At 38.7% G+C, this 18105-nt stretch overlaps 1 protein-coding gene across 2 annotated transcripts in view; it reads right to left on the bottom strand.

Moving 5' to 3' along the window:
- The window catches only part of nck2a (NCK adaptor protein 2a), a 46981-nt gene that overhangs the window by 11842 nt on the left and 17034 nt on the right, over positions 1-18105 (bottom strand). The window contains exons 1-2 of one of the 2 annotated variants that reach the window (XM_053234403.1): positions 4947-8830; positions 2660-2901 (exon numbers count right to left, since the gene is read on the bottom strand). In XM_053234403.1, the coding sequence (XP_053090378.1) occupies positions 2660-2885 (226 nt within the window). In that variant the 5' untranslated portion in view covers positions 2886-2901; positions 4947-8830. Of the gene's footprint in view, positions 1-2659; positions 2902-4946; positions 8831-18105 lie in introns of those variants that run through there. The other variant, XM_026912954.3, reaches the window with a different exon arrangement.

The raw sequence follows: 18105 nt of genomic DNA, 5'->3' as shown, positions 1-18105 counted from the left end.
AGAAGAGAAGAAGAAGACCTTGAATGCAAGAATATTATGTGCTGGTTGTCTTAGATGTGACATAATGTGAAACTGTTCTGCAAAGTTTCTTTTGAACAAAGCTGCAGAGGGAGATAGCTGTCGATTAAAGAACAGAGGAAGAGTGCAGAACAGCAGAAGGAAGCCCCCAACTGACCAAAACTAGCATGCAGGAGAGATAATCACCATAAAACATACACACAATACAAATGCATGCCTGTACTCCATACAGAACATTTATCATGTTTGTCACACAAAATAAGCTTCCACATGTGTATTTGTATTAATAGTCTTGTTATTCTACATATAGTGTAACGAAATCTATCATATAAAGCCAATCAATTGCCCAAGAGACACAAACATATTTAACATTTAATATTCATTCTCAGTGAGAGTCAGTACTTCACCCATAATTTACCACAACTGTAGAGTTGTTTTGGAGGGAAAATAAAATTATTAATAAAGCAAAATACACTCACTGAACACATTATTGGGAACACTATACTAATACTGGGGTAGGGCCTCCCTTCGTTCTCAGATTTTGCTATATTTGGTTCCGGCAAATTGCCAGATCAAAGTATTTTAGGATTTTGACCGACACATATTCACACCTAACCTTGTCCCAGTAAACAGCCAAAACATTTACTGGTAAAGCTTGTGTGGATGTTGCTTTTGCTGTTTAACACATGTTAAACATGTTCATATATTTAAATGTGTTTATGTGTATATGTGTTATGTTTTTACTCAGTTAGCAACCTCCAGCTACTGAAAACCCTTGTCATGATGATGATAAATGATTGATGATGAAAATTCTAATTTCTCCTCCTATTTCACAATATTTCAAAGAAAGGCAATTTTGCATGAGCCTATTTCAGAGTGAATAGCACTACCTAAGGAAGACTGGACCCACCCTCTTCTACCATTCATCTCCACCTAAAGCAAAATGCTGTGAGAAACTGTTTCCATACTGATCACTCAGCTTCAGCACATAGGACTGCTTATGACAAGGGTGTGGGGAGTGAGAGTGAGGAGGCCCTTTCAAAAGCTAAAAAGACTGGCACTGTGCTGCTTGCCTTCCACCTACACAAGGGGAAAAACATGAGACAAAACTTCCATTCATTAGAAAACAGGGTTAATCTTGCTTGCAAACCTACAGATATATGGCATGCATGAACACACAACTACCACTACAAAAAAAAAAAAATAAATAAATACTAAACACCTTATAATAACCAGCGTGCATTAGGGGATATAGGAAAACGTTCCATAAAAGACCACAAAGAGGTATAACACAAACACTGAGATGGCTAAAAAACCAGTCACACTGGATGCTGAGCACTGTAAACTGAGTCTACATTTAGTCTGCATTTCAGACAGTCAGAGAGCAAAAAGATAGAAATCACTGTGTCAATCTTGCATTTGTAAGGTAGTTTATTTATCGGTATCATGGGAACATAGGAGGTAAAATCTAGCAAATATTACATCTAATATTTCATCATGCAAAATGTGCAGTGAAATTCCGTGGTCTTATACCCGAAATGAATGTATTTATTTATTTGTGCATTCTTTCACAGGTGTTTTTCATACTGTTTCCACAGACTTTGCTGTAAAAGGGTTCACTTTACCCTTTCAGACGATTGAATCAGCCTAGAAATCGGTACGGTTGTGGAGTTCACAACTGTATGAAGCTAAATTGTGCTGTACTGTTAACAATCAGTAGATAAAATATTGTTGAATATGCAACAGAATGCTGAATATTTCTCAGTATGGCTGTCCTTTATACCACTACCACACAATACCACCGCTTTAGCTGGGCTTTCTTTCTCAGAAAGCCATTTAAGATCTCTCTTCATTTACTCCCATCAGAAACGATTAAGCCTGTTTCTCGGATTATCGGCCATTTTGGGGTTATATACTTCACGTCTCATTAACAAAGACGATTAATGACCATTGATAGGAAGAATAAAACTACACAGATGATATATGGAACAATCATAATACAATCTAAACCACTGCATAACTGGCTGCCTTGAAGCTAAGTTTCTTTCAGAAATCTGTACATTTCCTAAAATCCCAGGACCAGCTCCTACAAGGTACAGACATCATTTTTTATATCCGTCAAGGGACATGTAAATGAGAATATTGTGTGATAAAATGTTAATACTTCATTAGCAGAGAAGAACTGAGTGTGCACTGAAGTTACAAATCTATTTATACACCAGGAACTATTTATACACCAGTTTTGAAAAATGATGAATCCAGAATAACACATATTCGATGAGATTCAAGCTAAATTTCACAATGCTTTATACACATAAATTTTGAGAAAGCACTCATTTCTATGGTCAAAAAAAATATATCTGCAACACTGTTACACTGGTGACAGTGTAAGCCTGAGCGTGTGTCAGATTAAATGCATAAATAATAAACTTTACCTCCTCAAAATAAACTTGTGAAAGTCTAACACAAGAACAAAACTAGTCAGCTTTTAATGGATAAAAGATATACTTCTGGTAAAATGGGCATAATTTTCTCATATGAAAAGAAAAAAGAAAACTAGTGTAAATTTTATTACAATAATTGCAGCTACAGGCTGTGCAGGTTTGATAGAAAAATCTTGTTAGGATGCCCTATCACTTACCAAGTGTATCTTTCAGGTTCTTCACAAGTGAGGCTTTCTTGAGGCTATTTTTACGCTCGACGTAGTTGGACGGGACGTAGCCTGTACGGTTGGAGGCATTGCGGACTCTCCACCAGGTTTTAGAGTCATCCAGGAGCCACAAGCGCTCGTTTTTCCGGATGTCAAGTTCCTGGTCCTGCTGAGCAGTGTAGTCCCACTTGGCTATAACAATCACCTCCTCTGTCATCTTTCATCGAGTCCCACTGCAACCACAGAAAAAAGGAGAGAAAAGGACTACATGAGAAACAATATGACAACCCAAACAGTGATAAGTACGATATTTCTCATAATCCTGATGTCTTTAAATGCATGTGGATACAACAGAGAAACTGGCTCTGAATATTTTCAGATCTGACAGGTAAAGATAATGCGTACTAGCCTCAAAGAGACATAATTCCAAAAAACAGCATCAGACCTTTCCAAAATATCTCTCAGATCTCACTCCCTCCACCCATCTGTCTCTCTAGCTTACCTGATGATACAACTGTGTTAAATAGAGCATATATAATCATGCCTGTCCTTTGTCTGAACCATAGTAATGATTAAGGTCGATTAAGGTCTACCACTCAGTTTCAGAGCTCATGCCTTCCTACAGCCATTTTATGCTACAGTTAATATTGCCCTCCTTTGTGCATTTTTTCCAATGATATTTGGCCATTCCACTATTACTTTAATGATTTGCTGTACTTTAATGATTGTGTCATTCAATCTTACCTTCAATTTCTTTGTGTATATTTTTGTATGCTTATTTCCAGTATCACCATAAAAATATAGCCTCAGACTCTAGCCGCTCCTCCCTCTCACATGGGCAAACATTATAATAATGATTATCTACAGACAAAGGCAGAAATTTTAAAAATCCAGCAATTTCTGTTACTTGTACATAATAAAGATAAATGGAAGTAAACGTCTTGGGGGGAGGGGGGAGGGGGAGAGAGAGAGAGAGAGAGAGAGAGAGAGAGAGAGGGGGAGAGAGAGAGAGAGAGAGAGAGAGAGGGAGAGAGAGAGAGAGAGATTATGAGCAACAGGCACACAAAGGAAGGAGGACATCCGTGAGTGTGTGTGTGAGAGAAGAGAAAGATAATGTACATTTACAAAGACTTAGTAACTTAATCCATTCTGTTCATGACATTAAATATAAATACGTCTTCACACAGAGATATTATTAAAAATTATAGAGCCTGTCAAAGCATGAGCAGAGCTTTTCAAAACATATTTCTATTACTAAAGGCAGCCGCACAAAGCTGCAGCAGGCATTTATAAATGAATAAAATGGTTAATGAATCTGACATTTCTCCAATGTATTGCATGGGTTATAAGATGGCACTGTTGCATGGCAGAATATGCACCGAATAGTAATTGAGTGATTAAGTATTCATGGTATTGCAGGCAAGCACACTTAAAACCCTGCACTCCTGTTGCGAGAGACCCTCAGGCATGGCTACTCAGTCAAAACAGCCATTAGAGAGGCAGTGAGCATGTTTAAGTGTGTGTGTGTGTGTTCAAAGACAAGGGCTATCATTCTGAAAGCTTGGGTACGCATCTATTTATAAATGTGGGGATACACTCAGTCCCGGCTTTTACAAAAGAGTAATGTAAGTCCTAACGCGTGGCCTCTTATCAGCTGACACCTAAGGAAAATCAGATGCATAAGAGCAGAGGAGAAATTTAGGCCAGTGCACATCTCATTCTCTCGCATTTTATTTATTAAACATTATGGCAATTCAAAATGAAATCAATCTACCAAAAGGGAACATGCCACACACACATACTCATGACACGCCCACATACATCCACACCAACACCCCTGCATAGCCATGCATGCTTACTCATGCACACACTCACACACACCAAAAAATGAAAAATGGAAAGAGGAAAGATTCTGAATCCCTTATGAGGCATTTCAAGTGGGACTGTATTTCATAAATACAAATACTGCCCCTAGAAACCATTTTCTTTAAAAGCATCACTAACTCATACTTCAATTATGAAAGTGCTGATATCTTTCTTTTCTTTAATTCTAATTAGGAGTCACTTGACACTGACTAACTGTGTTTGATTTGAGCTTTAATGCAGACCTGAAATCTCATTCATTCTCTGCTGGCACAAAGAGTGACAGAACTATACAAGACTACACTTCACATGTCAACAGAATTGAAAAAAAAAGTCAGAAAGGAGGATGCATTAGCACAAAAATGGACCTTAACAAAACATACTATACTTCAGTACATCTAGAGATGGTACCAACCTGATATGGATCCATATCTGAGCAGTATCAGCATAAAATCCTGGATTGGATATCAGAAGAAAAAGCCTATCTGACATGATTCTATAACAAGCTAGATTATTAGATGGTCAAATTTAAATAAAGAACTCAAACTGCTGATTTTTTCCCCCTTTTCTCCCCAATTTGGTCATTCACCAATTCCTACCCATGAGCCAGCTCTCCCCTATCATACGACAGCTACCAACTACCAGGGAGGGTGAAGGCAAACACGTGACATGTGAAGCCAATCAACCACATCTTTTCAAACTGCTGATCATGCTGAGTCACAGGGCAGCGTAATGCATTAAAAGGAAAGCACCATCTGCCCTCTTCTGCATACATGAGGTCACAGATGCCCATGTTTGGTTAGTGTTGCTGTGATCAACAGGGGAGAGGCAGTACACCATCCCTGTGGCTGTGACATCGCTGGGATTCGAACAGACGCTCACCTGCTTTTCTGTTGCGCCACCCGGGAGCTAGTACTCTTTCAGTACCATTACATTTGGTGCATCAAGCAATATATTTGAGAGTCCAGGACTCACAAATCTACAGTTCCAGTCCTGCTCCCACTCACCCCCTTCTGAAAAAAAGAAAGAAAAGGCTACTTTGCCTTTACTACAAATGCAGATGCAATGGAGAAACGCCTCTTTTTCCTTCTAAGATAGCTGCTACACTATGTGGCAAGGGGTTATTGTACTGGATTTGGCACATGGACAGAGTACAACAACCGAGAATACAACTCTCAGCATGCTTCAAATCTACTGCGTGGGAGAACTTTAGCTTCCCTGGATGCTATGACACTGAGAGCAAAACAGTTACTGAAAACATCAGACAAAAGCACAAAATAACACAGAGCAAAGTCTCCCTAAAGCATTTCCTGGCTGATTCAGTCCAGGCTAAAGAAATCACTGCTCCAACTGGGATGATAATATGCCAGAGATATTAGACCCCTCATAATAGGAGAGAATGTGGGAAGCAAGTTGGTTCTGCTTGGGCTATCTCATCCATATACACTCAACCTGTAAACACTGACTATGCAAAAACAAAAGATATGGAAAGACGACAAAGAACACAAAAAGGATGTAAGAGTGGGGTTGTGATCGTAAGAGAATTAATCTACTGCATGTGTTTTAAGGATAAATGTAACATGTCTGCTATGCATGTGGAGTACTAGCTGTTATCCGTAGCCTTTAGCCTTGTTAGATCCCTGCGTGATCCCTATGTCTGGAAAAGAGGGATCATTTCTCTGGCCTTCTCACTCCTTCACAGCATTACTTAGGTCTCCATGGAAATGGGAGGATGATAGATGGCCCTCGTGCCACTAATCAGAGGGAGGGAGACATGCCCACTGAAATATACGTCTGCTTAATAATGAGGATCATTAAGAAGACTGATGCCTAGGCCACAGAGAAGGACATCAATCCAGACAGCTGAAAATTCATTCAAAACCACTAGGTAGCAATCAATCTCTCTAAGCTTAATGTCACCTTAAAAGCATATAAAAACATGCAAGATCAGTTAGGAGGTAGAGCTGGATTGTAAACATCCTTTAGATTTTAATTAAAAAAAAAGAAACAGCCAGAAATAAATACGAGAACTTGAAACAGACCCAAATTTGCAGCTGCTTTCACTAGAAAACTCGCACGCAAAATGCAACAATGCAGTTTCAAAGCCACAGACCAAAGAGCTGCATTAACTGTCTTCTGTCAAGGAAACGGAAAAGCCATAATTTGACCTTGAGGAGCTTCGGTCTCTCGGGCACAGACCGTTTCCCATAACCCAGCAGCACTTAACAGTCCCATATTCTGTTTTGCACCCTAGGGATTAAAGCATTTAATACAGATAATACATCCGCTAGGCTCGAGTTCAGTAATCTTAACACACGCATTTAACCAAGCTCTCTGTGTCACACCCTTAGTGCTGACTGTACTTTTTAAAGATTCAGATGCTTTAAACTCATATGTCTATCACATCTAACAAATAATAACAAATATGATAATATAGTGAATTAACATTAGTCATGTAAACCAAGCTTTGTGTCTTCATGTGAACATCACTCCATTTCTGAACCAAGGAAAGTGCTATCAAAGCGAATATTAAAAAAAAAAGAAGAAGAAAGAAAAAAAAAAAAAAGAAATCGGAGGTCAAGGGAAAGATGCTTGAATCTGCTCTAAACTGCAGCAGGCCTGGCATGAACCCTCCAAGAGGAGTAAAATGGGTCTCCATTTGGCTGCATCAGCATTTTACACCCACTCAGGTTTTCAAGCTTCATGCACAAAGCCCCTTAAAAAAGAGGAGACAAAATGAAAAGGGACAAACTTGCAGATCCCTTGTGTTTGTCATCTAGGTCAAACTGAATTGGGAAAGGACCTAGACCTCTTTCTTTTATTTTCATTATTTCATTCCCTGTTTTCAGTTCCACCATGCTTAGAAAACCAGCACGTTCTTCTCCATTCAGCACCACATTAAACAGAACCGTTCATTCTATAACATTCCTGAACTAGGCTAAAAGAGAAGAAAAGCACCATTTGGCTCAGTGCGAGGTTTGTGGACTAAGATCTGTACCCTCACAAACACTGCACATGGTCCTCGTGACCAGTCTCCACCAGCATCTCACACTTCCTGTTGCTGTTCCATCAGCTAATTAGCCTAACACACCCACAGAATGTCTCTGATTACCTCAGAAATTACAGCAGTGTATTCTGTCATACAAAGAACGGAGAGTGGGAGGGACACAAGTGTTGCAACTAACACTGTATTAAAGAGATGTGATGGACGTCACATGGACATGCATCTGCTGAAAAGTCCCTTACAATTTCCCTGGACAAAGCTTTACACTGGACTGTGTGTTAAAACATAAACAGAGAATTCTATATTACATTTCTAAAAAGAGACCATAATTATAATAATTCTCTGCTCTTGGCTTTGATGAAAATTCAAAGCTCTGGCAGCAAGTCAGCTTTTTTTTTTTTAGTGGTTATGATATCAGGACGCTAATTGCTGAATCACGCCCGGAAAACAAATGCAGTGTAACATTAGTTGTCACAACAGTTTATAAATAAGTTCATGGGAGCATTTATAGGTAATTGATGATTATAATGGGACACAGTCATAGAAAATCAAAAGGAATCACAGGCTTTTAGTCATAATACAGAATAAAAATCCATTTCATAGACCAAATACTGGGGATTTTACTCTTATTCCTTACACCAGTGGTTCCCAAACTGGGTTCTGGTGCCCACCATGAGTCATTTTATTAGTGTTACAGTGGTATAACTCACAATCACAACAGGGTCTACAGAAAGTTTGAGAACCCTACACCATGGCATTTGAGAAGCAGTATGGATGCTACAAATATCAGGGAGTTATTTTGCATCGTAATATGAAAGTTTCATCATCGGGCACGTTTCATACACATGCACATTATAGGTCATTCAGGTGCAATAAAAATGTTTATACCACAGTGCGGTTGAATTCTCAAATCTGATTGGTCAGAAGGTGTCCATTATTTTTGTCTAACAGCATGGCTCGGACAGTAGTTCTGCCTGTAACATGAATGCTAGGTTACTATTAATGTGCTCATACTAATTTTTCTTATATGTTTTTGTTGGTAGATGTTTATTTTTATCATTTTTGGAGCAGTTTCATGTGTAAGTGCTTTGTAACAGTCACGGTAGTTTGCAAAGTTTCCCAGAGAGAAAAGGAGATGCTGGTGAGAGAATGACTGTCCATCACTGCTATAAAGAATGTGATAGCAGGTACTAACTTGTCTCTCGGACATTCCACGACATTAAATCTAACTATAAACTGCTAAAATGTGACGTATCTTTCATTAATAAATTAAACATTATAATATTTGGCTGTGATGTAATATGAAAATACTGTGGGTGTAAAAAAAAAAAAAAAAAAAAAAAACACTCCAGTGTAGATTATTTTGATATAACCGCATGATCTGGCATTTATTAATGTTTGCGCAATGTCTAACAAGTTGCTGGTGCTGTCTGAATGCAGTACAAGCGAGCAGAGGAACTGTCTTTTTAGTCATTTCAAAATGGCATTAAGATTTAATGGTTCGATTAAATTTTATATAATGATATGGTGTTGTATTTAATCTCAAAAAAAGGAAACAGAAAAACTTTTCAGTCAAAATCAGATTAAAAATGTGTAATATTGGTTCATCCTTAATTCACAAAAGGCTGCCCAGTTCTTTCTGAGGCTTTGTGAATGCTGAATTCAGTAAAAATGCCTGTGACTCTGAGGCAGACCACAAAAAAAAAAAAGAAACTAAGCAACCAGTTGAGCTACATTGTGCATTACAACACTGCATTCACCGCTGCAGTCCACACACATGACGTTCATTCAGTCAAGACATTTATAAGATAAAACACTGAAGGTCTGCCAACCCTAATGCCTTTTAGTTACCACATCTCATTCTTTTTAAACATCGATACTCTTTGTGATATTCTTTCATGATTTTTCATCCTAGCCACTCAGCTAATGAATGCATTATTGTTGTACCAAACAAAATCTCTATTGTCAACATGGGTCCTAAAGCTGTGGCAGACAATCTAGATCAGCTTGGGACCTCGGTCTCTAAAATCTTAAGCTTCCAACATGCCGCCCAAACCTACTGACATTCTTTCGGTTTTGGGATGAAAACCTTCTCAGCTGGTTAGGCTAGAGCTTGCCTTTTGTTCTTTGTAATTAAAAAAAGTTCATCAGTTAAGTATATAATTAGTTTATAATTATTTTATTAGTGTAACATTTTCAAGAAGCATCATAAAAAAAACAAAAAACAAACATACAACCCTTTGCTCTGGCATTTTATTTGTAGCCTAATAATAGATTTTTACTGAAGGTCCTAAATAAATGGCATTAGGCATTAACAATAGAGATGATACCACTTCTTCTTCTTCTTCTTCTTCTTTTTCAATATCCCAATACTTAAACAGTAAACATCAGCCAACATTAATACCCATCTAATACAGTTCTTCTTAAAACCTACTAAGCTTTAAACTGCTTTTTTTTAACTGAAACACTTCACAATTAAACTCATCCATACAAAGTATAAATATAATAAAATGAATCCTAACAACAACAACAACAACAACAAAAAACAGTCGAGTCTCTTAATATGTACAAATTTCCAGTTAAATCCAGCTCCAATTCCAATCTGATCTGATCTGCTATATTCTGCTGGTATCGGATCAGTGCTGTGTCTAATTAACAATAAAACAGGTCGGCTACCAATACATCCCAAATGTTACATTTTTGTACAGATGTGTTTCAGAGATACAATTTTATTCCTAAAAGTTATAAACTGTGTTAAACTGTCCTGGTAAACAGACATTGTATATATACACGTGTGTGTGTGTTTCCAACAAATGAAAATGTCATAGAAGAAATTAGTCAATCAATCATCATTAGGGCTGAGATTCACAGTCAGTCATATGCCAGGACAAGGCAGGATTGCTGCGACACTCTGATTACATCCACTACCTCCCACTAAATATCCTCCATCTGTGTCAGAGGTCTGACAACTCTCACGCTCATCCTGCAGGCCATTGTCATGATCCCTATTCTAGCTCTCAACATTCTCTCATGTCACTTATATTCACCCTGAGCATTTTTTCACCCACCTTCTAGCACTCAGGCTGTTGTTTGTGTTGCTATGGCAGTATATGGAGCAAGCAGGAGTAAGGGTCAAGACATTCAAGCTGACCTGGTAATACCAGGCACCATCAACACACACACACACACACACACACACACACACTCACTATCAAACCATAAAGACACAGACCAAGTGAAGGCACTAAGAATTACCACTATGAAACACAAAAAGAAATAATAATAATAATAATAATACACTCTCGGGTGCATATATGACTTCCTGATTAAGATAATATCTGTTTTTTTTTTGTGTAACTGAGGCTTTAAGTGCATGGTACAAAAGTCAAAACGCCTATAAAAGCGCACAGAAGCTTATTCAGGTTCTAGTAAATTAAATATTTCTTGGAAATTTTGTGTTTAGTCCTTTGCAGGTGAGAGCATTCTCATACCATATATTAATACATCGCCCATTCCATTATTATCCATATGTGATAATATCCTGATACACACTATGTATCAACTGCTATAACAATATAACGATGCATTATTCTAAATATCATGGTTATCTTCAAGCATCCGTCTACTGTTACCCACTGTAGCAGGTAACTGATTAAATGTTTGTTAAAATATATACACTGTACCAGTCATGTCATATTCATTATTAGAGCTGAAAGTGCCAAAATAAAATCAACAAATTATATACAGGATTAAATAATTAATAAAGAGTGAAATAAAACCTTAACTAATTAAGTGTCTAAAATATATTCAATTGATTATCTTAACATTTATTTATTTGTGTACTGAATTATTTATTTTACTATTCATTTATTTAATGCTGTAGCGTTGGTGCATGCTTATCTTTGAGTGGAGGATCTAATGTAACCGCTTATGTTTTGTCAAATCATTTTCTCAGAAATGTCCAAAACCAACTCCAGAAAGCCCTAAACATCCAGAACAGCAAGCAGTGATATGTGAAAGTGCACAGTGCACACTGAAACAAAAGCATGATTCGAGGCTTTGGATTGAAGAGCAGTGCATGTCTAACTTCTCTTCTCTTCACCCTATTCTGTATAAACATCTCAGTTGCGCTGTCTTGGAAAGCGGCTTCAGGCAACTGATATTTTAATCTGTTTTAATGACTGAGGAGCAGAAATGATCCCTCAGGTCCTGTAGAAGAGGTTACTCAGTCAGTAAAATGGGTTATTATTACAAGCTACTTGATTAAAAAATAAATAAACTTGGATATGCATCAACTGCACATGAATTTGTCACCAGACATTTTGCTCCCATTCACAGCAGTGACCAACTGGACAAAAGAGGTCTTTACATTGTCAGTATGTAACTGCGTGCGTTCCTGTTGTACTGCTTACATATATTTCTGTCTGTACAACATGGAGGAAATTTATAACTGCCACATCTCTTCTTTCTCTGATGCATGCTGCAGCTAATTTTTAGTGTTTCATCTCTGTATTAATAGTTTAGTATTGCAGTTTTTTAATAGCACATTTGAGTGGGAATGTGTATCACAGTATACAAGCAAAAAAAATAAACAAGAAATAGTCTATCATACTTCACAAAAATATTTAACTCAGAATGCCTTTTTAGAAGTTTACAGGAGTAGCCTACTTGTAAAAGAAGATGATTTATTTATAAGCCACAATTTTGACTGTCAGGTTCACTCACATCCTGCACTGTAGACCTACACACACTCCAAGCAGCGAGGCACTGGTGAAGGGAGCAGGAGAGATTTAGCTTTCCACCTCACTATTAAACTGTTACAATTCATAGAACCAACAAAGCAGTATGCAGTATGGATGCTTTGGTTCTGGAGAGTGAGTTTTTTTTTTTTTTAAATGGACTACATGATTTGCCCCATCTGAAGTTGCTCTGAAGGCATCAGAATGTTCTGCTGTTCAGACGGAAGCAGAAATTAAGCTTAAATCAGAATTTAATGCTGTAAACTGATGCTGTAAATTTAATGCTTATTACTGATGCTGACCGCTAACCCCTAAGAGAGGGTAAGAATACTTCATTTATCTGCTGTAATCAACTATAATGCTTGCACTGCAATTAAACCTTCTTAAAGACTATAAATAAATAAAGAAATATAATAATAAAAAAAAAACTTCCACAGTACTGGCATATTATTTTAATCATTTGCAGTGGAAGTGTTATAATGTATTAACATGGCAAGATGAGTTGATGGTAGATCATGCCTAAAATGGTTAAATGATAAATCTGCATCATCCACCCAAAATCCACCCCCCAGCGGAGAGACTGAGACACACTTGCATGACAGTGCTGCTCTCTGCCTCAAAATATGACTTTATGAGGACAAAGAGCAGAACAAATTGCAGAAGAGTGATTTCTGTATTCAACCAGTTAGCTGGGGGTTTGAATAAGCAAGCACATCCCAAGTCATGACTGAGGTTTATCTGATCTACTTCAGTGATAGACTCTTCCCACTGCATTTGACTGATGATGCTGCCAGACTTAATTATTTCATGGCATGTGCCAAAGCTTCATTATGAAATAAATGATCAGTGAAATGAATAATGGCATAAAAAAAAGAATTAATCATAATTAACTTAAGAATTAACATATCATCCATACTTAACACACCACAAAGCATGCTAAAAGACAAACTCTCCCATTACGCTTTCTCATGCTTACCTAGCTAATTTCTGACCTCCTCTGACCTGCCAATCAAATCTTCACTCCCTTTCCTTGCTTTCTTATTCATCTTCCTATAAGCCCATTTGTATTTTCAGTCATCATCTGTACTTCCTGTGTGGCCCCTTTACACTACACCTCCTTGCTGAGACACCCGATTTGTCCCACACCTACCTCCTTCGTCTCAAGCTGTCTGCTTATTGTTTTTTTCTTATTTCATTTTTCGCTCTGAGAAATAAATTTTCTCTCTTGCATGTGAGCTCGTGAAATCTGAAGCATGTCCTCACAAAGCATTAACAAAGTCAAGGCTGCACAGTAGAGAGGCTGAAAGTACTGCTGTACCACAGCAGAACTTCAGCACCCAGGAACAAAGGCAGGCCCAGAGAAGACCTCAGTCCCAGGACACTATGCAGGACGCTATGAGACCAGCTGATGGCCTACAGAATCATCACCCAGCACATAGCACAACTAACTGGCTCACAATCAGAAAGGCCTACTGAGGGGAAAAGAAACCCCTTAAGGCTCAAATAGTTGCAATGGACCCGACTGAGTTCTTCAGACTTCCTCCATGTAACACATGCAGAACACACCTTCATAAGACTGGGCCTACACACATTCTCAAAATAGATAACAATGCCTCTGCTTGTGAATAAACATGTTTCAGCATACAGTAAACAGGTTTTAACATGAAAAGGCAACTGAATAGGACATGAGGCAACAGGTTCTGTTTCATTCCTACATGTTCATACAGGAGAGATGTTATCCAAACCGGTGGCAGAAATGAAGCATGGTGCTACAACTTAAACACAGAACAGAAGTAAAAGGCCTGGTGAACAGACAGCAAGAGCAGAGTCATCACTAGCTACATTTACTCCAATAAACTACACACACACACACACACACACACACACACACACATATACACACATATGCACACACTATTTATACACTGTAGATACATTGCAAGCAGAGTGCTTCTAAGGCTGTAGGACATGAACCCAAATCAGAGAAGAGGTTTTACCTCCTACAGCATCAGAAGCACTTCTAAATGCACCTCAGAAGCTGATGAAGGACTTTTGTCTGAAACATCCTGCTTCTCTAGAAACTTTGTGTACTACGCTTAATTTTTTACGACATCTGCTATCATTCCTGAAGTACACTGCTGTTACTTCCTGGATTCTTTTATATACTGGATAATATATATGTTATATATGTTGAATAATAACTGAATGTGGGTTGAATGTGAGCATCTGGATCTGAATACTTTTTATATTTTATATGGGGAGCAGGGGGGTCCTGGTAGAAACGCCAGGATGCAGAGAACAAACTAACATTTGTTAAAACTAGCGTATTAACTGAACTCTTGGCTAACATGCTGAACTAATGATAGCCATATCTTACACTCTGACTTCTAGTTTTTATGGTAACAACGCTAAACGGCACTCTTTACATGCACATAAATTGGATTGGAATAACATCTAAAATCCATGTAAATGTAAACAGATTGCCAAGTCGAGGGTGCATTACTCAGAAAAACAGTTCATTTAGAACTGAAAATCAACAAATGAAATATTTTGCACATAGCTACAAACGAAGATTAAAGACATCTCCCTTCAGCACAGAGCAGCCTCAGATTGTGATCACTCGTGGGATACAAGAAGCATAAGCAACATTGTCTCCCAGCACTGCTTTGGTAAATGTCATTCTACATCCAACAATATTACACCAACATCCATTATGTATTTTACATTTTCTAAAATAACAACTGGAAATGAAGAGGACTGGGGATTAATTTTAGCTGCAAAGATACATCTCTATTTTATTTGTGCACCAAACAAGATAGGAAAGCATATCAACCAGGATTTCATCAGTTGTATTCATTCATAATGTAGCAGTCCCCTTAAGACAATGTGCATGCGTTATAGCTGAAATGATGCACACTGCTCTACACAGTCTGTGGCCAAATAAACTCTGGCACATGACATCAACGATAATCCCCTGAAGCGAGAGATGTATGTTCCTAGTTCTTTTTCTCTCCTCGGAAATACACTCTCTCATGACGGACAACATGGGAAGAAATGTAGATCTGCTTAATTCTTTCTTCCAGTTTGAAGAGAGGAAATGTGCCAATAGGTCCATATGGATGTCTGCATGTTTCTCTTGTTTATGATTTAGACAGTAAATCCCAGTTGGAGCTTGCCAGGCATAACCCGAGGCAGTAAACAGACATGTGCATAATTTCTTTAATAAGCTGACCGGGCCACTGCGGATCTGCAGAGAAACATGACAAAAGCTATTTATTTATATACACAGAAACAGCGGCATGTCAACGTAAACCACTGAATCTATATCTATGGTCATAGTGACAGGATGCAGGGTGGATTATACTCTATCTGTGAGAGGCAAGCTGAACAGTGACTACACACCCCACATTTCATTGGCTGTCTCACACTGTGTGTGCCCTTCACCTTGCGTTTGTTCCACCGAGCTCATTCTGCTCAGCGTGCTGAATAATTCCCTTTGAACATTCTCAGCCAACACTCACACCTATAGCACTGATAGGAATAACACTCAGGGCACAACAGGACCACTGGAATTTCAGTTTTAGATTCAAACTGAATGTAATGAAAATTTTTGACTATTTAATATAGACTCATTACACTATGGCCAAAAGTATATGGACACCTGACTCTCACACCCATATGTGGGTCTTCCCCAAACTGTTTCCACATAGTTGGAAGCATGGACACCTGAGATCACACCCATATGTGGGTCTTCCCCAAACTGTTTCCACAAAGTTGGAAGCACACACTTGTCTAGACTGTATGATGTATGATTTCCCTTCAGTGGAATTAAGAGGCCCAAACCTGTTCTCGCTTGACAATGCCCCTGTGCACAAAGAGAGCTCCATGAAGACATGGTTTGCCCAAGTTTCTGTGAAAGAACTTGAGTGTTCTGACCTCAACCCTACTGAAGACTTTTGGGATGAACTGGAACACCGGCTGCACCCCAGGCCTTCTCGCCAGACATCAGTGCCTGACCTCACTAAAGCTCTTGTGGCTGGATGAATAAACCACCTTTCCAGTGGAAAGCCTTCCCAGTAGAGTGGAGGTTATTATAACAGCAAAGGGGGGTACTAAATCTGGAAAGGGATGTTTAACAAGCACACGTGGGTGTAATTGGTCAGGTGTCCACATACTATTGGTCATATAGTGTAATTTAACTGTGATATTAAATCAGTCAACCTTCCACTGTGTGAGAGGGCAGTGTTGTGTGTCTGTCTACCTGCCAGACTGAGCTGAGTGGATCAAGGTTAACAATCTTACTCCATGGGCCCAAAATGGCAGTTTGCTGGATGCCTGTATTTGAAATCGCAACCTTCCAATCAGTAGAGCAGAGCCACTGAGGCACCACTGTACCCAATTAATTAACCAGTTAGCCTACAGGTAATGCATTTATTAGCAGTTTGTTTAGCTGTCTCTTAAAGGAGAAAGGAAATGGCTACACATTCATTAGCTTCATTTATTAAGAATGGGAGTGTTGCTCAGTGCTTGCTTACATTTTGAATATTTGAGATAATATTTAGTTTACAATATAGATAATATATTATTTAACTACATAACTATAATTAGTTACAGCCCTACACTGAACTGGGGATTAGGCTGTAGAGGACAGGCATCCAAAGCAGACCGTGTTCTTACCTCCTACAGGGTTCAGTCTGGCAGCGTGTCCAAACACACAGATTGCACCAATGAGTTAATGCACTGTAGTTCTGCTGAGGCAGCAGAAGCACTCCTTTCATCTTGTCACATCTATATACTTCATCTAGATAATATCTATTTTTATAACCCCTCTCTCAGTCTTATTCTGCCCTCTCATACAGGTTCTCACTCATTCTCTTTTCTCTTATTAACACCCCTCCCCAAAACACACACACACACGATCATCGTGTATTTTTCCTCTATCAAATTCTGGATTCTATCCCCTGGTTTGCTGGTATCCATCTTGTTTTCCATCTCTATCTTCCTGCACATGATGTCATTATTAAGCAATGGCAGCACAGTGAGAGCTAGAAAGGAGGATATGTGGAATTTATGAGAATTGGACACCTTGGAGTCCCCTTTGTTGCCCCTACCTTCTTTGACTGCTCTAATCTCCTTTACTTATTTCTTAAATGGAACTGATCTGGCTTGAAAAATTTCACATAAATCAAATGAAATTTATGAACTTTATGAACATTATGAACTTTTCCCAAACAGTTCTGCTCAGAGACTGGTATGCGTTTGTTCCTTACAACCTCACCTCAGCATTTCAGACTCTTGGCTATGTTAAGCAGCTGTCCATTCTTCCCCACTGCCCCATAAAACCTGCAATGCAAGAAAGCTCAATATGCGACTGCTCACAAGACTGCACTGACCAATATGGGGAAGGAGGTAAGTGTGTTAGCTCAGTAATTACTGTTCCACTCAGATGAGTCCTGAGTGAGTTAATGTGGCCTCCAAGATGCTACAAGAATCTGCTGTAGACTTCAAGGCACACAATAATTTCAATCAGTAGCAAACTGAAATTGCAAATTGGTTAAGCTACACTATATAGCCAAAAGCACACCTATACGTGCTTTATGAACATCCCATTCCAAAATTTAGTCCCCCTTTGCTATTATAATAACCTTGACTCTTCTGGGAAGGCTTTCCACTAGATTTCAGAGCATGGCTGTCCGGACATGTCCATTCAGCCACAAGAGCATTAGTGAGATCAGGCACTGATGTCAGGTGAGGTGGCCTGAGGTGCATCTAGTGTTCAGGTTCATCCCAAAGATGTTCAGTGGGGTTGAGGTCAGGGCTCTGTGCAGACC

This window comes from Pangasianodon hypophthalmus, chromosome 5 (genome assembly GCF_027358585.1).
Source record: "Pangasianodon hypophthalmus isolate fPanHyp1 chromosome 5, fPanHyp1.pri, whole genome shotgun sequence".
Taxonomy (NCBI): Eukaryota; Metazoa; Chordata; class Actinopteri; order Siluriformes; family Pangasiidae; genus Pangasianodon; species Pangasianodon hypophthalmus.
The sequence above is the reverse complement of the archived record's forward strand: the minus strand, read 5'-3'. Positions and strand labels throughout refer to the sequence as shown.